A 25560-nucleotide genomic window follows, 5' to 3' on the forward strand; every position below is an offset into this window, starting at 1 on the left:
GAGTGGATAAACAAAATGTGGTCTACACATACACGGGAATGTTATTCAGTCTTAAAAAGGAAGGACATTCTGACACATGCTCCCACATGAGTGAATCTTGAAGACATTGCGCTAAGTGAAATAAGCCAATCACAAAAGGTTAAGTACTGCATGATTCATTTTATATGAGTTGCTTAGAATAGGGAAATTCAGATTTAAATAAAGTAGAAACAGGGGAATGGAGAGTGTTTGATGGGTACAGAGTTTCAGTTTGGGATAGATGAGAAGGTTATGAAGATGGATGGCAGTGCTAGTTGCACAACGATGTGAATGTTCTTAATGCCACTGAAGTGTACACTTAAAGATGGTAAGATTTATTTTATACATATTTTACCACGAAAAAACGTGTACACTCTCTGACCCATCAATTCCTCTCTTGGAAATTTATACCAAGGAGCAAATTAGACAAGCACACAAGGATGCGGATTAATGGTCTTTATCACAGCAGGGTTTCTCATGAAACAATAATAAAGGTCAAAGGAGATATTGACAAAAGAAACCACGATAGATGCACAAAGTGGAATACTACACAGCCATTAAAATGATGGCATAGATACGTATTTATTGATATGAAAAGAGGTTCTTAATATACATTTTAAAATTATTATCAAGTAATATATAGTAGTCTTTCATTTTTTTAAAAAAGAAATGGAAATGTGTGTTTATAAGAAATTGGAAGGATATGTAATGCTTTTATCCTTTCTTTCTTTTTGTAATTTCTGGTTTTTTTTCTACAAAGTGATATGGATTACTTGGGAGGCATTATAATGTGATAGTTAAGAGCACAGACTCAAGATCAGACCACGAGAGTTTGTGCCTCAGATTCCTCATCTGTGTCTCAGTTTTTTAATCTTTAAAATGGCCTCTCGTCCATAGAATAGACATAACAATAGTACCTATCCCAGGAGAGGTTGTTGTGTGAGGATTTTGATGATGGTGAAACATTTAGAAGAGTGCCTGATACACAGTAAGCACCAAATAAGTGCTAAGTGTTATTATTGTGCAATAAACAATAATCCATTCACCCACAGGCACACTTCTGAGGTGAGATAGATGTCTTAGTGACTGAAGTGGGTCCTATGGGCTTAAGGTAACCTTCAAATCCATTCACATGTAATCTGCTGGATATCTTTTAGGCCTGGCCACCTATTGGGGCTGCAGGTCAATGCCTGTTCACCTGGCTGCTCACCACCTATTGGGGCTGCAGGTCAATGCCTGATCACCTGGCTGATCACCAGTTTCCGAGAGTCTGCCTGAGCAGAAGAATGGCCTTTGCTGAGTGCCCCGTTCAGATGAGAGCCTGGTAGAGGGAAAAAATCCTTTGAAAATTATTAGAGAGAAAATAATTTTTTCAAGGTGTTTTTGTTTGTTTGCTTTTTTCTAAAATGTAACAAACTTGATAATTTAATAAGCATATCAAATTATACTGAACACACGTTTTTGTTCCAAAAATAATAAATCGACTAGATTTGTGAAGCACACTTAGAAAATAAATAGTGCACGCATTAGGATTTCTACCAAAATTTTATTTCATTTCCCTTCAAAGATCTTTCCTGTCCTTAGCGGGGTTCAGACTGGAAAATTTTTGCCTGTCTCTGCTCACAGATAAGAGGAAGCCGACTTGGGACCCTGGGAGGGATAAGGCGGGAGATTAAGGATTCTGGGTGCTGGAGCACAGGTTTCTGGGAGGGGCCTAGGGACGAAAGTCTCAGGCTCTGCCTCCCTCTCTGCAGGAGCCTTCTTCATCCCCTACTTTATCTTCTTCCTCACCTGTGGCATCCCGGTGTTCTTCCTGGAGGTGGCATTGGGCCAGTACACCAGCCAAGGGAGCGTCACAGCTTGGAGGAAGATCTGCCCCCTCCTCCAGGGTAAGTGTTCTCCTTCACCCTCCTCTTTGCAGGCCACCAACCTGCCTCCATCTCTCCATCAACCCTTCCTTCCTATTCTCTAGCCACTTCTTTCATTTATCCACTCTCATCCTGTGCTAAGTGCTGTGGGGCACACAGGAAGTATAATAAGGCTTTGTGGGGCAGGAAGCTTATAAATCCTGAGGAGGAAGGCACTCCTCAAGAAAGACGATACAAAGTTACAATGAAAAATCAGGTGCAGAGCCTTTTCCCCCTTGTATGTGGGGAAACCTGAAGCTTCATTTTCACTAGCTTCATGGAAAACATGTTTTTGTGTACATGTGTGGTCCCAGATGTACCTCCAAAGTATATAATAATAACGTATTATTATTATATAATGATGATGATGATGATGATGATACATAACATCTCTTGAGCCCTACCGTATGTCAGAGCTCATATCAGCACTTTCTGTTGCATTTCTTCATCTAATCCTCTAATAATAACTTTAGTCACCTCATTTTGTAGTTGAGAAAAATGGGCTTCTTTGCTAAGGATTTGAACCCAGGTCTACCTGAGCTGAAAGGTCATGTTCTTTCTTCTGTTGGAGATTACGTTAGGGACAGCTCCTGTCCTCTCTCTATGCATCTGCTGACACTAATGTGAACAGCTTGGAGTATCTTTCCCCAGCCCCCTCTAAAGATGATTGGGCCAGCCCCCTGGGGGGCTGTAGAAAAGAAACCCAAAGAGTCTCTTTGTCCCTGAGAGGTTCCTTTTAGTTTGAAATGGAGAGAGGACTCTTCCCCTCACGTCAGTCCCTAAGGGAGCCCCAGGGACTAGGCTACGTGGGGTTGCCGTCCAGCTTAGAAGGCTAGACAGAGGTGGGCATGGTGGGGGACTCTGGCTCCTGTGCAGGCTGGAAACCTGACTACTGATTTGGGGGGGTGTGTGCCAAAGGGTTGGGGAGGCAAGGCTAGCCTGGTACTGATTCCTCTTGGGGCCTCCATGGGGCCCCTGTAGGGGCAGCAGTGAGGGATTGGAGCAGGATAGAGCTTGGCTCATCGACGTTTCTACTCCAGAGTTCTGGGTGCTTTGGGAGTGCTGTGCCCTCAGCCAGAGCATACAGTTTCTGGTGTTCTGCTCTGGACCTCAGTGGCAGCCTAATTCCCACCCAACTGGGCTCTATCCCCAGGGCCAAGCAAGCTCATGGGTGGCACCAGCAGGGCTGGCCTCTCTGGCACACAGGTACTAACTCTGAGGAGAGAGCCAGGGACAAGGCAAGCAAACAGCATTAGATGCTCAGGGGCTTAGGGGAAGGCACTGCTGCTCCTTCCTTATTTTCCCAATTGAGGAGACTCCAAGGCCTAGAGTCTCAGGGACAGGCTCACTCAGTGGGGGTGCACTTATGTTGGTGGGATCCTCCAGGCTGCTTACTACCAGCTCCCTACCTGCCTACCTGCCTCTGCCCCACATCCACCCTCCCAGCAAACCTGTGCACACTGGAGAGACACTGAGAAAACACATCTCTCTGCTCACCCACACCCTCCCTCCTTCCTCAACTTACAAGTAGGAGCGAGCTTTCTCCCTGACCTCATCCTCGCCCCCAGAGATGGCTGTGCCCCTTCCCCACCTGGCAGTCAGGCCTCCTAGCGGTCCCCAGCGTTGATGGGACTGCTGGGTCTGGTGGGCAGCAGGAGCACAGCCTGTTCCCACTGCGCTGTGGCCCCTTGGTTGTTGTGTGGGCATCCGTGCACTCTAAATACCCCGTCAGAGGCCACTAGCCCCCCGGGGGATCCCCCTGCCTTTGGCAACCTTGGTTACCTCCCCTCCAGAGGCCCAAGCTGATGCTGCCCCAGGACACTGTCCAACCCCTCCTCACTGCCCGCCCACCCTCCAGCTCCACAGTGGCCTGGATGCTTCACAGAGACTCCACCAAGGAACCCCTCCTGCCTCCTGCGGAGTTTGCCAGACCAGTAGGAACAGATAATCTGGGCAGACTCTCCTGGCACGGGGAGTAGGGGCGTTGCTGACAGTCAGCATTGTTTGTAGGACCAGCCTTTGGCTGTCTGTCATCCTCTAACCTTCATTCATTAGTTCTTAAGCCTCCATTTCCCTGGACATAGGACAAACAAGCGGGTCCTCCCCCAGGCAGAGCCCCGCCTGGCTTTCACACTTCGAGACTAAGAGCTGCCCTGGCAACGTGCTACTTTTAACCTTACTGCAGCAAAGATCCCACAGTTGTACGATACAGGCAGAGTGGGTGAGTGACTGCTCCTGCTCTTGCTCCCTCTCACCCCAAGATGTGTCCGCCCAGGACACAGGCTGCACCCTAAACTTCCACTGCTGCTGGGTGTTAGAACAGAGGGTGTTTACCCTCTGATCACTTGCCTCCCTCTCCAGAGGAGATGGTGTGGAGGATGAGCACCAAGCTCTACAGTATTTGACAGCCGCTGTGGCTCTCTTCCTTGCTGCTTTCTTCTGGGTTTTGCTCTTATTTTGAGACTGATTCTTACCAAAATTTTCCTGCTTATTTTTTTGTTCTTCCTTTTCATTTTGCAAGTAATGCATGATTATAATAGCAAAACTAGAAAATGCAGATAGACAAAAGAAAAAAACTTTAAAAAGGGAACTCAAATCCTATCACCTAAAGAACCACTTGTTAACTTTTAGATGATGATCCTTCCAGAGTTTTTCTCATTAAAAAAAAAAAGATACACATTCAAATATATATTATAAAAATGGGAGGATGCATAAATGGCTTCTCATGCCAATGAACTAACCCTGGTTGTCTTCTTGTGTGGCACCCAGTATCATTCTAATCACAACTGGCAGCTTTTAGGTGACTTTTTTGGGGCTAACATCGATCTCTTGAATTCTCTTATTGCTTCCTGCCCCTCCCCCGCTCCGGAAGGCATTGGTATGGCATCTGTGGTCATTGAGGCCTATTTGAACGTCTACTACATCATCATCCTCGCCTGGGCCCTCTTCTATCTGTTCAGCTCCTTTACCTCTGAGCTACCCTGGACGACCTGTACCAATACCTGGAACACAGGTATCCATCGCTTTAGCCCCGGGATGTGGGCTCTCCCTAGGGGCTGGGCCCGTAGTGTCTGGTGATGGGAGCACATGGCAGAACTAGCCTCAAAGCTAAGCTATGTAGCCTTTGGTGCCAGGTTTGCTGGCTGACCCTTCTATGGGACCTCAGACCAGCCATTAAACCCGAAAATCCAATGGGACCGTAAATGTGTTATACAGCTGCAAGAGGTTAGCATCACTCACTTGTCCATTGACTTAACAAACATTTACTGTGCATTTATTGTGTGCTAAGCACAGTGCAGCTGCTAGAGAGCCAAAGGTGAACACAGGCAACATGGCCCCAGCCATCACTAAGCATGCAGTCTAGTGGCAGAAACAGACAAATTAACAAAATAATTACAAATTACAATGTGTGAAAGAAACAGTGCAGTAACTACATAACGATAGGAGGGAGGAGGGCTAGCTGAGGGTTGAAGGATGAGAAAGAGCCCATGTGAGCAGCATTCCATGGGAGGGGGACAGGCACAAGAATTCAGTCCCTTTGACTGTTGAGTTGTGACAGAGTGCTATCTGAAGGAGCCACTTACATGGGGGCAGAGTGCCTCCGAAGTCTGGATTATGTCAGAGCAGTGTCAGGCACACAAGATGGGGGGCTGGTTCCATGAACCATCTGAGCAGCCAACTCCTGACACTCTGGAGGTGGCTGCTCCAAAGGAAGCTCTTGGGACTGAGAATGATGGGGACTACCAGGACGCAAGGCCAGAGGGTCAGGGGGTCTTGGGTATGAGGGCATCTCTCCCCATCTCGTTCTTAACCGATGCACTCCTTACCTTGTCCCCGACAGAGCATTGCATGGACTTTCTGAACCACTCTGGAGCTAACAAAGTGATGCCTTCTGAGAACTTCACCTCACCTGTCATGGAATTCTGGGAGTAGGTGCTGGGCCTGGTTGCCATGTGCCAGGGGTCCTTAAGTCGAGGAAATTTGGATGTCTGAGATCTGGAATTTGGAGTGCAAATTTAAGGCTCTCGGTGCATGTTTCCCAGCACTTATTCCCACCCCCACACATCACTGAGAGATGAGGGCATGCTCACACATCTGCCCACAGTTGTCCACCTACATCCCCCAAATCCACCTATGTTTAGCTAGACTTACACATTTATCCATGTTAACTGGCATTCTCACACATGCCTCATTACACCCTCACACTCCCCACATCCCATGCACCCACCCAGACTTACACATCTACTCACACATATCTGTTGGTGTGCTGGTAACAGCCTGGTTGGCTTAGGAGAGCTGATTGTGCACATCTCTTCCCAACTCCATGTGTAGTCATGTCACATTGGCCAAGGTGGGAGTATTTACACCACAGAAATTGGCAAACTCTACACTTATACATTCACCCTCCCACATAACCACTTACACGCTCATACCCACCTGCGCCCACACATGTCCACCTACATTCTCACACACACATTTCCATCACCCCTGTACACATCTTTAGATACTATCATACACTCAGCCCCTCCACTTGATACCCATATACTTGCTCATCGATCTGCATATATATATATATATATATATATATATATATATATATATATATATATATATATATATAATTTACTCTCCCTTTACTCATTCATACATTCCTCACACCTCTCCCATACTCCTATATCTGTACAACAGAGAAATCTGGATGAATTAGAAAGACAAGGATACCTGTGGTATAACATGATTTTGTCTTCTAACAGCCAGGGGCATATAGACCATAGCGGGGAATATGGCATGATTGTGGGGAAGTTAGAATAAGATGGAGGCAGGGGAAGTCTGGAATATAAGATCTGCAGGGTCAGCTCTAAGAATCAAGAGAATTGATGACAGAGGCAAGTTATTCCCTTTAGCCTTTTACCTGGTTATTTATTTTTTCCCAACCCATCAGGAGACGTGTTTTGGGCATCACCTCAGGTATCCATGACCTGGGGGCCTTGCGCTGGGAGCTGGCCCTGTGCCTCCTGCTTGCCTGGGTCATCTGCTACTTCTGCATCTGGAAGGGGGTCAAGATCACAGGAAAGGTGAGGTGTTCTGGGGACACTCACAGCATCCCTCTAAAGAACTGAAAGAAAGTGTAGTTTAAGGGAGAGGCTCAGTGAGAATAGGGAAAGTTGTAGGAAGGCAAAATTTAGTTCAATACAAGGAAAGACTTTGTTTTTCAATATGATTTTAAAAGACCTGTTTACGTAAGTAGTATACAGAGCAAATTAAGAAACATAAAAGTCCCACCGTCAGATCTAAGCACTGTACAAGCCATCAGCATGATGGCAGGTTGGGTCTACTAATCCTTGTTAACATTCTGCTGCACTGCCTTCCAGTTCTCTTTATATGTATGTATGTGTGTAGCTGTATCTATTATGTGTGTATATTAGGATCAGATACTCTTATGACTTGCTTTTTTTATTGAACAACACACGAAGACAATGTTTAGCATGAAATAGCAAATAGAACTGTCTTTGAAGTGGCGAGTATCCAATCATTGAAGGTGTTATAGCCAAGAATAGACAACAGTGGCTTGTTGTATGTATGGCGAGAGTTCAGATTTGAGCATTGTTTCCAACCCAGAGAAGCTGAGAGAGATGCTTCATGCTTTTAAAAGGCAGGAATAGACAGATATTGACTTTTCTGATTATCCTGCTCCTGCAGCAGCCTCTTCCTTCTGTAGGTTGTCAAAATAATAATAACAGTAATGGTAATGACAAAAATTAAATAGTAATAATAACAACACAGATAGTGCCACCACCTTGGGTAAGGAGCTGAGCTTGATCAAGGCAGAGTGGCGTCCCCTCTGAGTGTCTCCAATACCTTAGAGCTCAGGCCATTTCTGCTTCCCAATCTCAAGCCTGGAAAAATACAGTCTCAGTTTCCTCACAGATGACTGTACAAATCTGGTCACCCTCCCCTGTGTGAAGGAGAGGCCCTCCCTCCGCAGGGGACATGGGAGAACAGCCAGGATAAGGGGTTAAGGGAGACCAGATTCTGGATTTAAAAATAGACTTTGAAATGTTACGGCTGGAAACTTGTACCCCTCCCTGCTCTTCCTCCTCCCCACTTGCCCTGCTGATGTGTCTCTCACACTCTCCTGGGGGGCCCAAGGCCCACTGGAATGTGGAAAGGAAGGTGTGGAAAGTTTTGTGTGCTCACCTCTCTCAGGTGTCTCTAAGAAGGTGTCAGACACTGAACTAGGTGTGGCTCGTGCCACCTGGGGATGGGCGACAGGAGGACCCCTGCAGACTCCCTGTTACCTCCTGGCTGCTATGACCCCACCAGGAGTGACTTTGGCTTTTCCTCCAGGTTGTTTATTTCACAGCCACGTTTCCCTACCTGATGCTGATTATCCTGTTGATCCGAGGCGTCACACTCCCTGGAGCATATGAGGGCATCATCTATTATCTGAAGCCAGATTTGTCTCGCCTGAAGGACCCCCAGGTAGGAACTGTGCTGAGGACCATGCCCACAATGTCCCTCACTCCAAACCAGAGCTGCACTTGTGAAAATCTTTGATCGTGTTCAGGTGCCCTCTTTAAGAAAAGTTAAATAACGTAGAAGAAAATTATGAAAAAGGGACTAAAAATCTCTTGTAATCCTAACACCTAGCTACAATCTCTGATAGCATTTTAGTATATTTCCTTCCAACTTCTTTTCCTAGCTGATGTGTGTGAGTGTGTGAGTTAACATAGTTGAGATAATTATATATGTGGAAAGAAAGATATCTCTTTTTCACTTAAATTATATTGTAAGCATTTTCCATGTTATTAAATTCATTTGTAAATGTCATTTTTAGCACTTGTATAATATTTCCTCCATCCATCATTTGTTCATTCATTCATTCATTCAACCAAAATGTTCTGAAGCTCCATTAAGTGCCAGGGAGTGCTATAGTGCTGGTGTAGGGCAGTGGACACCACAGACCAGGCTCTGTGCCCTCTGAGCGCTCACACCTGGGGCAGGTATTGTTATTTACTCGCCTCTTGCCCTGTTCTTAGACATATAGGTCATGTATCTTTTTAATGATAGTATATACAGCTGCAACGAATACTTTGTATTTAAATCTTTGACCACATCTCTGTTCATGATGTCCTGATAGTAGTTAGATGTGAAATTCCTAACTCAAAGACTGCATGTTTTAAGGTTCTTGAAATGTAGTGGCTTTAGAGAAATGTAGATTTCACTGCCAGTGTTGAGGGTATCCTTCTTTCTGCAGGGCCCATGAGAGATTTGATTATAATTTATTTCAGTCTTTGACGGGTCAAGATTGTATCATGTTGTTTTTTAATTTTTTTTTTTTTTTTTTTTTTTTTTTTTTTTTTACTGCGAGTTTGGACATTTTTTCACATATTTACTTACCATTTGTATTTCCTATTCTAGGACTTGTCTGAGCACATTCTTTGTCTCTGCCCTTCCACCCCCAAGAGGCTTGGTGTTTTTTCTTTATATTTTAATGGTGCGGCCCCTATGCCCCAGTATCGCTGCCTAAGGCACATTCTACTTGTTGAATGAGATCCAAGTGCCTCTCCGCTCCCCCTGCAGAAAGCCTATCCTTCCCTAGGGCACAGCCATGAGTTGCAGACTCCACCTAAGAAATTTAAGTAACGCACACATGTTTGGTGCTTACTGAGTGCCCACAGAACCAAGTTAGAAATGGACCCTGCCTGTTAGAGAAGGACATGTTAACAGAGAGTTGGGATATAATTGACTCTCAGGGAACACTGAGCAGGCCTGTGGTGTGAAGGAAGGGTCTGGGGCTCTGATAAGCCCGGCTCGAGGCCCTGGTGGGCTCCCTCGGCTCTCCCTTACCATTTTCTTGGGGTCTCACGTAGGTGTGGATGGATGCAGGCACCCAGATCTTCTTCTCCTTTGCCATCTGCCAGGGTTGCCTGACAGCCTTGGGCAGCTACAACAAGTACCACAACAACTGCTACAAGTAGGAACAGGGGGCTGGTGGCTCTGGGGGGACCCTGCCTGACTATGGTCTAAGGAGGGCGGCTCTTGCGGGTGGGCCCAGGCCTTCTTCCTTTATTATCAGGGAGTTACAAGTCATGTCGAATTGACATTGTGGGTCTCTTCTCCAGAATAAATTTCTTTCTTCCTTCTTTTTCTCTCTCCCTCTCTTCTTCTTGCCTTCTGAAACCCGATCTTGGTCTCTTTCTTTTTCTTCCCATTTATTCTTCCTTTTTTCTCTCCTCTTTACTCTCTTATTATCTTCTGATCTCTCCTTGTGTGATGGGTTTCTCTCTCCCATTTCCTTCTCATTTTATCTGCATTCGCCCTCCCACAGGGACTGCATCGCCCTCTGCTTCCTGAACAGTGCCACCAGCTTTGTGGCTGGGTTTGTGGTCTTCTCCATCCTGGGCTTCATGTCCCAAGAGCAAGGGGTGCCCATCTCTGAAGTGGCCGAGTCAGGTAGGTGCCACTTTGCTGTCTGGGACCTGAGGAGAAGGAGGGTCAGCGAACACAGATCCTCCTATAGAAAGGGAAGGGGCCTATGACCCTTTTAGCATTTAGGGGCAGTGCTTGGAACAGAGCAGGGCCTCCATAACCATGGAGGGAGGGAGGATGGATGTGTGGATAAATCCACAGTTGCATGCATGGATGGAGAAATGGATGGATGAATGAATGAACAGCATGCTCCCCAGAACCTGGGAAAAGGAGAATAATGGAAGGAATTACCCCGCCCTCTTGAACTACCCCACTCACACACACACACACACACACACACACACACACACACACACACACACACTCACACACACTCTCACATACACACACATGCACTCACACAGTGCCTCCAGAGAGGGGCATTCCCTGAGGGCAGCAGGAGCCCTGTGCTCACCTGATTGTGTTGTGTCCTGGCAGGTCCTGGTCTGGCCTTCATCGCATTTCCTAAGGCTGTGACTATGATGCCCTTATCCCAGCTGTGGTCCTGCCTTTTCTTCATTATGCTCATCTTCCTAGGGCTGGACAGCCAGGTTCGTCACTCTAGCCCAGCCCTGCCCAGCTCTGCCCTGGTGACCCTCTTTCTACTTCTCATTTCCTGGCATTACCTTCCTCCTAACTCCCTTTCCCCTGACCATGTATTCTGAGGTCCCCTCTGCTGTCTAGGGATAGTCCTTGGGGTGAGCTGGGTGACCTTGCGACCCACTTCAGAGTTGGGTGACCTCGCGACCCACTTCAGTGCTTTGTTCCCCAATGCCTGACCGTTCCCCACACATGATTGTGCTCTTTCAAATGCCCCTCCAGCCTCCTTCCAGCTGCTTACCTCAAGCTGCCCACCCTGCTCCCATAGCCTTGGGGACAGAACACATATCACCTTTCCAACCTTCACTGCTGGGGCCTTCTGTGGAGATGTGGGCAAGAGCAGGCTGGCTTCACCCCTGGCCATCCCCCATTTCTGTCCTTTGCACCCTCCCTACACTCTTGTGCATCAGCATGGGTGAGTGGGGTGAGAGGAGCTTGGGGCAAGGCCATGCTGGGGAAGGCTCAAGGGCAGGTGGCCCCTCTCACCCACGCTTCCTTCCTGGTCTGCAGTTTGTCTGTGTGGAGTGCCTGGTGACGGCCTCCGTGGACATGTTCCCCAGGCAGCTCCGGAAGAGCGGGCGGCGAGAGCTCCTCATCCTCGCTGTTGCTGTCATATGCTACCTGATTGGGCTTCTCCTGGTCACTGAGGTGAGCAGGGATGGCAGCCTGCAGGCTGGGCCCCAGGGTGAGAGGACCATCGGTGACACCACTGACCCTTCTCAGAGTCACACTTTCCTCATCTGCTAAATGGGGGTGTCGACACCCTCACGTGAAGTTGTAGGAACCACCAATGAATGTTACTGGTGTAGTACTCTCTCTGAAACCACGCCAGCTGGCTTATGCAGGAAGAGGAATTTGGGGGGTCATGGAGAGAAGTTTTGTCCTAGGTATGATTGGATCCAGTTACTCTAATAACGTGGTCAGAACTGCTCCTCTCTGTCTCCTGGCTCCGTTCCCTCTAGTAACTTCTTTCTTGGCCAGATTGCCCTCCTGATATTAAAGAAGGCTGGTGCAGCTTCAGGCTCACCTTCTGCCACCCACGCAGCCCCAGAGGAGAGAGAACGCCTTTTTCTTGAGCGTGTGGCCAGTATCCAGCCATGACTCTTCTTCAGGCCCGGAGCAGGGAGAGGGATGCTGGGCATACAAAACAGTATATGTCCACCACAGTCCCCAGCGTTCTTCCAGATGTCAGAAATCATTGTCCTGATGTTAAACGAGGGGCCGGAAGATAGAGACAGACACAGAAAACTCTTTTTAGATGCAAGGAATGACTTCCCATAGGCTGGGCAGGATGGCACCCAGATGAGTGTTTGTCCTCTCGCCAAGGCCTCAGCCCCACCCCATTCTCCACAGGGCGGGATGTATATCTTCCAGCTGTTTGATTATTACGCTTCCAGTGGCATATGCCTGCTCTTCCTTTCAATGTTTGAAGTAATCTGCATCAGCTGGGTGTACGGTAAGTGGGGTTGGGGGAAGAACCTCTGGAACCCCAGAATGAGAGACTTGCCCAGGATGAGAGACAGGGTGTGCTAGGCTCTGGTTTCTATATGGTTTCGATTGCTGTCCTGGTTCTTTCTACTTGGGAAGTTTATCCATCACTGGGAACCCAGGCAGTTCTCATTACACAGGTAGAACAGGGCTAATGACAACACTGAGTTCCTTGAATAGTGAGGGTCATTATAAATAACAGTGAACAGTTGTCTTGATACAAAGGCTGCCAGAGGTTCTTCCCCAGTGGGAATCCCAGTCAGAAGGGACCTTCACGGCCACTTAGTCCAATCCTCCACAGATTCTCACATTCCCTTTCAAAGTTATCACCCACATTTTGCTTGACCACGTCCATGAACAGGAAAATCATTCCTGTGTTTTTGCGGTACCTTTTTCAGTGTGGTGGTTGTGCATTTCTATCTTACACTGAGGTAAACTGTGTCTTCCACTGACTTCTTCCCACAGCCCTGGCCCCTCAGCTCTGAGATAACTAACCAGTGCTGAATGCCATACCATCCACGTTGTCTTAGTGCCTAATAACAATAGGGAGAGAAACCTTTAGTTACTGAGTCAACGTACTGCTGTGAGTGGGGCTCGTGTCACGTGCTATCTCACAATTGTCAGGAGAGCCCTTTACAGGGAAAAAGTGAGGCTCAGAGAGGTTACAGCTCTTGCCTGAGCTCACATAGCTAGTCAATGAATGAGCCATTATTGTACCCCAGGTCCGTCTGGCTCCACTGTACCAAGCTGTGGGGGACACATTGCCAATGTCACAAGGCTCAGGGCAGACAGGGTAAAGGGTGCCACGTACTGAGGCCTCAGGATAAGCCATGAGTAGAAAAGTTTCATTTTCCTACCCTCAGCCTTCCTGTTTGGTTTCTCTTTCTCTCCTTAGAGGTGTCTCTTTCCTTCTTACTCAAGCATCTGGTGTCTTCCTGATTTTCCTCTTCTGCATTTCAGAACTTGCTCCCAGAGATGATCTGATAAACTTAACCCCAGATGGATAATGGTTCATCCACTTACTAGCTGTGTGAGCTCACGCAAGTGTAAATGGTTGATAAGCCTTAACATGTTACACTTAGCAGTATCTGGTTTTCAACTGGGGAGAAGTTTAGAAGCCAAAGGAATGACTCTTTAATGGGGGCATTTCCTGCCTACGTGACCAGAGGGAAAGTATCTTTTTTTGGTGAGGGGAAGCTAGCGGGGCCCTCCAAGTGTCTTCACCCATCTGGGACTCTTCACTTCTTAGGAGGCAGAACAAATGTGGAAACCGGAGGCCACTAAACCAAACCAGACAAAACCAGTCAGTGTTTTTATATACGCACCGCACTTTACTGAGAAAGCAGAGTGGGTCCCTCTGAAGTCTAGAATCCAGACCATGGTTCCATTCCCTTCTCAGCAGCTGACTGGCCCTATATGAGCTTAGCGGGCTCTGTATGAGCAGTGGCACACTTGCCATTTTGCTGTTTTGACTTGAAACCGAATTCATCTTTACTATGCAGATAAATAAGCATCTGTGTAGTGTTGAGCCTGATTTTAGGCTCACACCCTCCTCTGTGGTTAGGATGATGGGGGTCTTCATCCCATGACAGGACGACAAGAGACTGCACTGGAAGGTTGGGTGACTCTCTCCAGGGCCCCTGGCTTACTGGTGGCAGCTTCTTCTCTCGCCTCACTCCCTGAGCTGTGGCTGGGATGCCAGGGACCCATCTCATTCATGTACCCTGATCCAGTTTTCCCTCACAGGGTTGGGGGAAGAGCACAAAACCAGGTGAGTTGTTCCCAATATCCACGAGCTGTCCCCACCCTTCTGTCCTCACTCTTTCTCCACTGTGCCTGGGCAGGGGCGGACCGTTTCTATGACAACGTTGAGGACATGATTGGCTACCGGCCATGGCCCCTGGTGAAGATCTCCTGGCTCTTCCTGACCCCTGGGCTTTGCCTGGTATGTGCTCACTTTATTCCAGCTACTCCTTTATTCCCTTCTGCCTCCAGCAGACACGGGGAGATGTGGAACAGGATGCCTGATTTCTGGGGCTCCTTCCCTGCCTGTCCAGTGACCTTGGGAGGCTGGTCCATTCCCTGGGATGTGTTGGTTCCCTTGCCCTTCTTTTCTGGGGCCATCTTTCCATCTGTTTGCTTTATCATCCTTATGATCTATTCTAATTCTTGCTCCATCCCTTTCTCACAGCACCTCTATTCGCCTGCCTACTTTCCCAGTCATTGGTCTCTTTGTCTGCTTAGAGCTCCTTCATTTCCCCTCCCTTCCTTTATTTTTCTCCCTGTCTCAGTCTTTGATGTGAGTGATGCCTGGGCCCACGATTTGCAAATGGTTTTTTATTATTCCACCTCATAGATACACCACAGTGTATTCAAACTTGTCCTCTGTCACTGGATATTTAAGAAGCTGAGGAGAGAGTTTCAATGGCTCTCTCTCTCTCCTATCTGTGTTTGCCTCTTTCTAGGCCACTTTCTTCTTCTCCTTGAGCAAATATACACCTCTCACGTACAACAACATCTATGTGTACCCTCCCTGGGGATACTTCATTGGCTGGTTCCTGGGTCTCTCCTCCATGGCCTGTGTCCCGCTCTTCATCATCATCACCCTCCTGAAGACCCAGGGTTCCTTTAAGAAGGTAGGAGCCTAGGGCATGTGATGAATTAAAGAGGGTGCTAAGCGGTGGGATTTGGGGGCCCAGCTCTGAAGGTAGGGCAACCCTGCAGTCTAACAGAAACTTAGAGATGTGTCTTTGAAGACTAGTCCAATAGTTTCATTTTCAGAACCATTCAAAAGTCCCAGAGTCCTAGACCTTCAGAATCTAGGCAAGTTAACTAAGGATAAACTGTCAAAGGGTTAAGGAGAAATTAAGTCACAAATAAGGACATAAATGGGCCCAGACCCAGAGGTTTATAGAGCATAGATTCCTTGATCTTGGTAAACTGATAGCCAGCTATCATTGTTCATTCCACACATAGTCGCTCCTGGCTTCTTTTTTTTTTATCTTAACCCTTCCTGGGGGACCAATGCAAAAGGCTCCCTGTTTAGAGTTTGGGACATACCTTCCTGGAAGGGTATATAGCCAGTGTCCCACAAAGACATTACATCTATAGAAATCTATCTGGCCTACAAGTAGCAGAATATCCAACCTACAATGAGCAAATAGGCTTATTTTTTTCTTACACATCAAGAAGACCAGAGTCAGAGGTTGCTGGCATTTGGTTTAGCTGCTGAAAGAGGCCGTTAGGGACCAGACTCTTCCTAAATTTCTGCACTTCGATTGTAAGCATGTTGTATTTTCATCACAAGCTTATCACCTCATGGTCACAAGAAGGTTGTCACGACTCTAGTCATTACATTGGCAATCCAGGTAAGAAGGAGGGGGAGGAGATGACACCAGAAACACCAGTGACAATAGTAATGTAGTTCTGCTGCTAAGAAGAACAATAATAGATACTTATTGAACATATAATAGTAATAATAAGAAAAATAGTAGTAATAAGAACAAAAAAGATACTTATTGATAACTTACTTTGTACCAGGCACTGTTCAATGAGGTGTGTACTCTTATTATCCTCATTTTATAGATGAGGCGCAAAGGGGTTAAATGGGTTGCCTAAGATTGCACAGGTAACAGAGCTAGGAGTGGAACCTAGGCAGTTCACACTTAAACACCATGTTATTGCCTCTTCTCAAAATATTTATTTATCCACTCATATGGTTCTGAGCTGCCCTCATGTACCTGGCCCTGTGCAAGCCCTTGGAGATACAGACATAAAGAAACATTTTTGCCTCTCTTACCAACAACACCCGCTCAATTCTTCTCTTCACAGCGCCTGCGACAGCTCATCACCCCTGACCCCAGCCTGCCACAGCCCAAGCAACACCTATGTCTGGATGGAGGAACCACCCAGAACTGTGGGCCCTCCCCAGTGAAGGAGGGACTGATAGTTGTGGAGAAAGAGACCCACTTGTAGGATGTGGCCAGAAGCCAGGTGACTCTCATCCAGGAGCCTGGGTCAGGGCCACCCTCTCCCTGCAATGGGCATCCTTCGCCTCTGTTCCCACCACAGCCCTGCTGAGAACCTTTGCAATGTCCCTGGGCACCCCCAGCCAGCGGCCAGACTCCCCTCCACGCCTCAGCTGGAGCAACTCTTCCTGGTGGGCTAAAGATGGTCCCACTGGAATATGCCACACTGTGAAGTGACTCCCTGTTGAAATACACCATCTTATTTATAAAAGAGGGTGGTCTTTTTGGAGTTCGCCATCTGTTTATAACACATCACACTGCGTGGGAACCCCCACTGCAGAGATGTTTCCTATTAGAGTTTATTGTATTTGTGCATTGGGAGGATAGCACCAATTGGAATACATTTCGTGATCTGATTCAGAGAGCACGATGGAACACATTGTTGGATGTGGCTACTGAAGGTACCATATTGGTTTCTGACATTTTATTAGAAGGTGTTCTTCACTAGGCTTAGCATTCTGGAGTCCAGTGGGAAAGAACCAGAGAAACAGCCAGGAGGCAAACCTTCACATGCCAGCATTGTCTTGAATTTGCTAAGACGCAGTCTCTCCAGGTATTTCTAACTCCAGCCCTAGTTCCACACTCTTCTTGCCATGTTGTCATCAACTCGTGGAGCATTCGAATGGAAAGGACTTATAGAAGATCCCTGGACTTAGCAAATACATGGCATGTACGCCCTGTACACAAGATAGACACTGTTAATTGATAACGGATTCTTTCCCACCTCATAATCCCTCCAAATACAGTGCTTCAGGCAGCTCCATTTGCCATTCTGCTTTTGCCCAAATCCCTGACTTCATGGGTGAAGTCTAAAGATACAAAGTGACTTTTTCAAGTTCACACAGCTAGAACCTGGTCTTCTGGTTCTCAGACCAGTGTGCTTCCCATTATACCCTCTTGCACAACTAAACAAGCATGTGTGGATCGCTTGCCCCGTGTGCTAGCCTTCCTTACCGCTCCTCATTTCTGTTCGGTTGTGCTGTTTTGGGGTGGAAGGGAGAGAAGTTCTTTCTGTGAAGGGGGTGAGCAGCTTTCCCCAGACTGGTGCCCCCACAGTGGTATTTTCTCTGCCAGCCCCTTCTCATCTGACCAGTTTTCCTCTCTGGACCCTTCATTCTTGCCACTTTCCATTCTCCTCCTGACCCTTTGGGCTCCCACAGAGAGGGAGGTGTGCGTGTGTGTGAGCAGGGGTGCTCCTCTCCCCAAGTTCCTACCAAATCATACAGATCCTTCCCTGGCTAAAGAAGGCTTTCTGGAGGAGGAAGACAGGGCTTGTGTTCAGAAGGGAGGAGAAAGAATAGAGGTGAGGTAGGTCACTCAGGACAGTTTCTGGGGGGCAGGGCCTGAGAGCTGGAAGAAGGGAAGTCACCTGCAGGGGGACTGATGCGAGGTAGATGTCACCCAGGACCAATGCCCAGTGGCCAGAGTAAAAATCTATGGTCTGGCCAGGGTGAGTTCCTTCCCACCCCTGACAGCCCCAGGCCATCCTCAGAGCACCCACCCTCATTTGCCCAGATACATAGGTACTTCTCAGCTTGTGAGAACCAGTAGGTTGTCACACTGGGTACAAGCAGATGCAGACTTCTGGGTTCTGGCAGTCCACTTCTGCCTCCCCCTGGAATTCTCTATGTACTTGTGCTCACCCTTCTCAGACTAGTTAGTGGGTGAAGAAGGAGGTACAGAAGAAACGGATGGAAAGAAACTGTCTCAGTCAGACCGCTCTTACTGACAAGACTGGGAAACCTGAGTTGGAGCAGGCATAATGCCTCTCTGCTGCCCCCTGGTGGCAGATAGGAGCAGTGCCGCCTCCCCGGGCCCCTGCCTCAGACTTCTTGAGCACCCTTTACAAACAGAAGGAAAGGGCCCTCACCCCTGCCCTCAGGATGGATGGACAAGCTGAGCAGTTCTCCTGTGTAAGCTTTTACCCTCTGGAACCCAAATGCTTCTCTCATTCTTCTTCCCATGGTCCTGGTAAGGAAGAGAGTCAGCTTGCTTTGGGGCAGCCTAGCTGCAGAGGACATGGGGGTGGACGGCCAGGCTTCTCAGCTTACTGTCACTTTCCAAGAGTGTGCCATGCTGCATAACCCTGGTCCTTTCAGCATTTTCTATTGTAGGCAGTTCTGCACATTGGTGGGGCACAAGCTTTCTCCAGCTCGCTGGTCCCTGAATCTCAGTCTCTGTCTCTGCAGACTGTTCACAGACGCTCGTCGTCCTCTCCCATCTTTCTTGCCCTACATAAACCAGTACTCTCAGCTGCCCCAGATCCCCTAGCTTTGAACTCAAGAAGGTCTCCTCTCTGGCACAGGGGACTGCTGGAGGCAGCATGTCGGCAGCAGTTCCTCCCTCTCACTGCCTCTTCCAGTCCCAGCACTCAGTATAGAACCTCTATGTCCTGTGGGTCCAGGAGATCTGGATGGGGCGGGTTGGGGCTGGAGGAAACAGAGTGTTGGGGAACAGGAGTTCTGGCCAGTTTCACAGGTCCTGGGAATGCACTCATACTGGAGACACAACATAGGCAAGGAGTAGCGATTTGACTCTTTAAAGTGCCCAGAGTACTAATACAGGTGTGTGTGTGTGTGTGTGTGTGTGTGTGTGTGTATGCATGCATGTGTGTGCGTGTGCATACACACACATGCATGCATAAAGAACAGGTGTGGGGTTAACCTGGGGTCTGCTTTCATCTCATCTCAGAGGTCTAATCTGGTGACTATGCTTTGTTTGGCCAGTGTGATATTTTAAAAAAAAATTCTTTTTAAGTGCATACCTTTAGGTGCTCTCCAGTTTGTTGCAGGCTCCACCACTCCCTATTGCCCATACACCACCTTCATGTTTGAAAGCCTTTGAATTTATAACCTATGCTCTAGGGAAAAGACCGAGAACCTTTGGGCAAGGGAGGGAACCAGAACCCTTGCTTGAGCAGAAAGGGAACTAAGAGCCAGCATTCTTAAGAGTCCCAGTGTCTCAGAAGGAGGTAGTCATAGGACAGCCACCAACTCCGGCTCATTCATGTGTGGGTTTCCCACTTGGTAGACCCTTTGATGCTATTTATTAATCATGGTCAATTCTCCTCCCTCTCACCTAGGCTCTTCCCTTTCCTAAAGAAGCGCGATGGCCAAGTTTACTTTCAAAGCTAGATCTGGAGTGTCAAGCCACAGTGGCTCCCCATGGCAGAGTGGACACCCAAACCACGAAGAACTCAATTGGATTTTCTGGTGTTTGGGATCACTTCTGCCTCTTAATCCTACCAGTTCATCCAGATGTGCTTAGGAATTTTCCCCATTTCCCCTTATTTTAGTCAAAAGCATTTAATTTGACTGTGGCACTCCTCCATCTGTGAGGCTAAGACTATCTCACTTTCTTGGCACCCAGAGCTCCTCCTGGGATTTCCCTGCTCCCTCTCAACCCCCACCAAGCTGGGCTTTCTACAGAGCTGGCTCTCCAAGGCTTTGGTGTCTTGGAGATTACTGCCCCCAACCACTCACCTTGGTACCCCCTATGTCTTCCTTGAGAAGGCTGGGCCTTGGTGCTGGCCTGGGCTTGGACTCTTGACCTCCTGTTTCATCTGGGAGCTACTCCTGCATCCAGGGTGTAGGTTGTCTGTGTGCGAGCTACAGAGTGGGCTAACGTATGCTTGGTCCCCTCCACCTCCTGCACCAGGCTAGGAGAGCTCAGAGAGTTGAAGAGCGTCTTGAACTTTGCTGAGATTGGAGCGCCAACCCTTGATGAGTAGACTTCTCATGTATGAGGTTGTGGTCTGTTTTAGATTGGAAGGGCACTTGACCAGGGGAAATTGCTCCTTATCTAGCCTGCTACTCCATTTTTATACCTTCTCCCACCCTGTTCTATGCAGGGCCTCATAAGAGAGGGCCTGACTCTGGTTTGGGGCTTCCGAAATTGCTCAACTTTCAGTTGACCTCCCAACCATGCTCTCTCTGTCCAGGCCACCTTGTAGCTGACCCTTCACTTCTAGTCAGGGTCTCTTGTCTCTGCTGCTCCCAGGACAGGAAGCATCAGCTGTGCCCTTCTGTTCCATCCCAGTGCTTCCCAGGGATACAGGCCTTGATCCCCAGGTCAGAACTGCCCCCACCCCAGTGAGAGAAAGAGAGAGAATGTAAGCCGCCCAGCCTGTCAGCCTTGTAAGCCTTTAGCTGCCTAGGTGAGAATCAGGGTTATAGAAATGGGATTTAGGGCAGGAGAAAGGAACAGAATCATATGGGGGTCAGGGGGACATAGATTAGGGGGCCTAGAGGAGAAAGGTATGGATTTGAGAATAAAGAGCCAGGACTCAGATTTGTGGGGAAATATAATCAGAGGGCTAAAAGCTCAGCTCCTGGAAAGGCTAGCACCTTATCCTAAAATAGCCAGAGTCACAGAGGAGCTCCATGGATAAACCTTCCAACTCCATGGATAAACCCACCTCCTACCTCCTTCTCCCCTCAAGGCACCATGATCCTCACCTCCTAGTGTTTATGCCCTTGGTCCACAGTGTATGTGGTGTATGATGGTGAGGGACTTTCACCGCTAGGTCATAGAAGGACCTTGATCTCTTGGATCACTTGCTTTGGGGGAAGCCAGTCACCATGCCATGTGAACACTCAAGCCTCTCAATAGAGAGGCTCACACAGAAGTTGCTGAGATCTCTGGCCAAGAGCCATCACCAACTTGCCAGCCAGGTGAATGACCCTGTGGAAGTGGATCCTCCAGCCCTGGTCAAGCCTTCAGATGTCCGCAGGCCTGGCTGACACTGACTGCAACCTCATGAGGGCCCCTGGGCCAAAAACACCCAGCCAGGCAGGCCCTGCATTGCTGATCCACAGTGAGAGAGAATGAATTTATATTGTTGTTTAAGCCACAGAGTTTTGGAGTAATTTGTTAAGCAGCAGTAGATAACTAATATAGGCCCTTGGCCTCCCTGAGTACAAGAATCGTCCTTGTTTGAGGGGTTCGAGTGTGGCCCCTCATCAGAGCGTCCCTCAGCACTCTGGGAATGGGAGGCCCCACTGCTGCGCTTCCTGTCTGTGCCCTTTGCCTTTCTCCCACTCTGACCCCTCCAAAGCCCTCCCAACCCTGGGCCTTGCTCTCTTCTCCCTGCTCTGAGGCTGGTGAGGACTGCCTGCCTCTCTCACTTCACTCTAGTCTCAGGTGCCTGCTCTCTGGTGACCCAGCGCAGGTAGCTTCCCTGCTCAAGGAAGTAACAAGGACTGAATGGACTTGACAGGGTTGAAAAGCTTATTAACCACCCATCAATATAGAGAGGCGGGAGGAGGACGGCAGAGGGCCAAGCCTGGCAGATTACATGGGGCTGAAGAGGGTTGGTGCCCTGGGCCCTGGAGCCTTGCATTCTGGCATGCTCTGCTTCTAATGCGACAACCAGCGACCAGGTTGCTGCTCATGTGGTCTGAGGAGCCCTTCTGGCACATGACGGGTCAGGGAGGCAAGTACAGATTTGCCAGGTGATGCAATAGACAGAGACAGAGGGTCCTCAATGGCCTGCGGCCCTCCACAGGGTCAGTGTCCAACCCCATGGCTGAAGCGAGAGTTCAGCCAAAACTTCTGATGCAATCACACTCTGAGGCTTTCTCTGCCTACACCATGTCACCGACCCGCTGAGGGCACCTGCAGTGGAGCTGAAAGGGCCCTGGTCCTGCCGCCAGAACTCCTGCGTTCTGTGTCAGCAACGCCGTAACTAGCAGTGGACAAGTCCCTCCCAGTGCCACTCAGTTCCCTCAACTCCACTCAGACTCCCAGAGTGGGAAGGTGGCCTGCCTGCACCCTCCCTGGCCTACTTGGTCCTCAGAAGGTACAGTCGGAATCTCGGTCTGCTGTTGAGAAGAAGGTCCCAGAAGAGAGTGGGGATGCGGACAGAGCAGCCAGACAGACTCGTGGGGCAGAGGAGAAACAGCCCCTAACTAGCTGCAGGCTTTTCCTCTGAATTAATTCTAATGTTCTTTTTCCTCTTCATTCTTTAGGGCTTTTTTATGTAGATAATCAGACTGTCTGTAAATAATGACAATTTTATTTCTCTGATCATCATTCCTTTCATTTTTTTCTTGTCTTCCTTCACTTGGTAATTAGAAGTAGTGGTAGGAGGCATCCTCACCTCCTTCCTAATTTTGAAAGGAATTCTAATTTTCACTATTAAGTATAATAGTTTATGTAGATTTTTTGAAAGATACCATTTATTAGACTATGAAGTTTTATTCTGTTTCAAGTTTGCTGTTTTTTAAAAATCAAGAATGAGAGTTGATTGGATGTTAACTAGACTTATTGTGTTGATCATTTTGCAATATATACGAATATCAAATAATTATTTTGTATACCTGAAACTAATATAAATGTTATATGTCAATTATATCTCAATTAAAAAAGAATAAGTGTTGAATTTTATTGATTGCCCTTTATTCATTTATTAAGGTGATCATATTGTGTTTCTTCTTTAATCTGTTAATGTGGTGAATTATATTAATAGATTTTCTAATATTTAACTATCTTTTAATTCCTAGGACAAACCTAATTTGTTAAAGTGCATCATTTTTTTGTTATTCAACACTAGATTCAGTTTCTTAACAATTTGTTTAGAATTTTGTATTTATGCTCATAAGCAAGGGTGGCCTGTAGTTTTCTTTTCTCACATTGTTCTTGTCTGAGTTAGTTTTTGTTTTTAAGGTTACACTAAACCTATTGCAAGGAGTTTGGGAATTTTTCTTTTCTTTTTTTTGGGGGGGGGAGGCATGTGAGTTGATTTTTTAAAATATTTTTTATTTTTCATTTACAGTTGGCATATACTATTATATTAGTTTCAGGTGTACAACATATTGATTAGACATTTACATAACTTACGAAGTGATCACTCTGATAAATCTAGTACCCATCCGACACTGTACATAGTTATTACAATATTATTAACTATATTTCTTATGTTATGCTTTACATCCCTATGACTACTTTGTAACCACGAATTCACACTTCTTAATCTCTTCTCCCTTTTTCACACACTCCCTAACTCCCACCCCGCCCCGCAAGTGGTAACTCTCAAAATGTTCTCTGTATCTATGAGTTTGTTTCTGTTTTGTTTATTTTGTTCTTTAGAGTCTACACGTAAGTGAAATCATACGACACTTGTCTTTCTCTGTCTGACTTACCCTATCCAGCACAATACCCTCTAGGTCCATCCATATTGTTACAGATGTAAAAATTTCATTTATTTATTTGTTTGTTTGTTTGTTTGTTTATTTTTATGGCTGAGAAATATTCCATTGTATATGTATACCACCTCTTTTTTATCCATTCATCCATTGGTGGACACCCAAGTTGCCTCCATATCTTGGCTATTGTAAATAATGCTGCAATGCACATATGGATGCATGCATCCCTTCAAAGTAAGTATTTTGAGTTTCTTTGGATAAATATCAGAAGTGAGATTATTGGGTCCTTCTTTATCTCTTGTTATAACCTTTGTTTTAAAGTCTATTTTGTCTGTTATAAATATTGCTACCCCACATTTTTTTTTGTTTCCATTTTCATGAAACATTTTTTTCCATCCTTTTACTTTCAGTCTGTGTGTGTCTTTTGATCAAAAATGAGTCATTTGTAGGCAGCATATGTAAGAGTTTATTTTCTTATCCATTCAGCCACCCTATCTTTTGATTAGAGCATTTAATTCTTTTTCATTTGAAGCACTTTTTGATAAATATGTAGTTATTGCCATTTTATTATTTGTATTTTTGGTATGTTTTGGTATAATTTGGTGTATTTTGGTATATTTTTTCTTCTTCTTAAAGAAGTTCCTCCAACATTTCCTGTAACACTGGCTTGGTGATGAACTCTAGCTTTTTCTTGTCTGGGAAGCTGTTTATCTCTCTTTTGATTCTAAATGATAGTTTTGCTGGGTAGAGTAATCTTGCTTGTAGGTCTTTGCTTTTCATCACTTTGCATATTTTGTGCCAATCCCTTTTGGCCTGAAAAGTATCTGTTGAGAAATCAGCTGACAGTCTTGTGGGAGCTCCCTTGTAGGTAATTGCTTTTCTCTTGATGCTTTTAAGATTCTCTCTTTGTCTTTCTGTCTTTGGCATTTTAATTATGATGTGTCTGGGTGTGGGCCTCTTTCAGTTTATCTTGTTTGGGACTTTCTGAGCTTCCTGGGGTTATATGTCTATTTCCTTCACCAGGTTATGGATATTTTCTGTCATTATTTCTTCAAATAGGTTTTTAATTTATCTTCTCCTTCTGGTACCCTTATGATGTGAACGTTGTTATGCTTGTTGTTGCCCCCAGGGGCCCCTTAAACTATCCTCATTTTTTTGGATTCTTTTTTCTTGTTGCTGTTCTGATTGGGTGTCCTCCACTACCCCATTTTCTAAACTGCAGATTTGATCCTCTGCTTTATCCACTCTGTTGAGTCCTCGAATGTACTCTTTATCTCAGATATGTATTCTTCATTTCTGTCTGGTCTCCTTTAATGTTTTCCATATCTGTTTTTTTGTTTTCTGTCTCTTGGTTAAAGTTCTCACTGAGTTCATCTACTCTTCCTTTAAGTTCATTGAGCATCTTGAGCTGTTTTGAACTCTGCATCTGGTAGATTATTTGTCTCCATCTTGAACTGTTTTGAACTCTGCATCTGGTAGATTACTTGTCTCTATTTTGTTTAGTTGTTTTTCTGGAGCTTTGTTATTTCATTTGGGACATGTTTCTTTGTCTCTCCATTTTGTCTGCCTTTCTGTGTTTGTTTCTATGTATTAGGTAGCGCTCCTAAGTCTCCTGGTCTTAGTAGAGTAGCTTTATGTAGTAGGTGTCTTGTGGGGCCCAGCAGCACAGTCTTCCCTGGTCACCTCATCCAGATGCTCTAGGTGTGTCCCTTATGTGGAGTGTGTGCACTCTCCTGTTGTAGTTGAGACTCAATGTTGTTTGCATGTTGATGGGAAGGATTGACCCTTGGACTGATTGGTTGTGAGGACTGGCTAGTGAGGGGCCAAATCTATGGAGCAAGATTCACTTTAGCAGGGCTCTGGTCCCTGCTCAGTCTGCCTTTCGGATGTGTCCTCCTCAGA

The 25560-nt window shown here is 46.7% G+C and overlaps 1 protein-coding gene across 1 annotated transcript in view; it reads left to right on the plus strand.

Annotated features, from left to right (window-relative positions):
• SLC6A12 (solute carrier family 6 member 12) overlaps positions 1-16681 on the plus strand; it is a 24309-nt gene extending 7628 nt beyond the window's left edge. The window contains exons 4-16 of the mRNA XM_011367839.2: positions 1773-1907; positions 4798-4938; positions 5767-5854; positions 6868-7000; positions 8274-8408; positions 9800-9903; positions 10258-10382; positions 10836-10948; positions 11508-11645; positions 12351-12453; positions 14330-14430; positions 14951-15121; positions 16317-16681. Of these exons, the coding sequence (XP_011366141.1) occupies positions 1773-1907; positions 4798-4938; positions 5767-5854; positions 6868-7000; positions 8274-8408; positions 9800-9903; positions 10258-10382; positions 10836-10948; positions 11508-11645; positions 12351-12453; positions 14330-14430; positions 14951-15121; positions 16317-16460 (1631 nt within the window). The 3' untranslated portion in view covers positions 16461-16681. The remainder of the gene's footprint in view (positions 1-1772; positions 1908-4797; positions 4939-5766; positions 5855-6867; positions 7001-8273; positions 8409-9799; positions 9904-10257; positions 10383-10835; positions 10949-11507; positions 11646-12350; positions 12454-14329; positions 14431-14950; positions 15122-16316) is intronic.
• The last annotated feature ends 8879 nt before the right edge of the window (positions 16682-25560 follow it).

This window comes from Pteropus vampyrus, unplaced genomic scaffold (assembly GCF_000151845.1).
Source record: "Pteropus vampyrus isolate Shadow unplaced genomic scaffold, Pvam_2.0 Scaffold137, whole genome shotgun sequence".
Classification (NCBI taxonomy): Eukaryota; Metazoa; Chordata; class Mammalia; order Chiroptera; family Pteropodidae; genus Pteropus; species Pteropus vampyrus.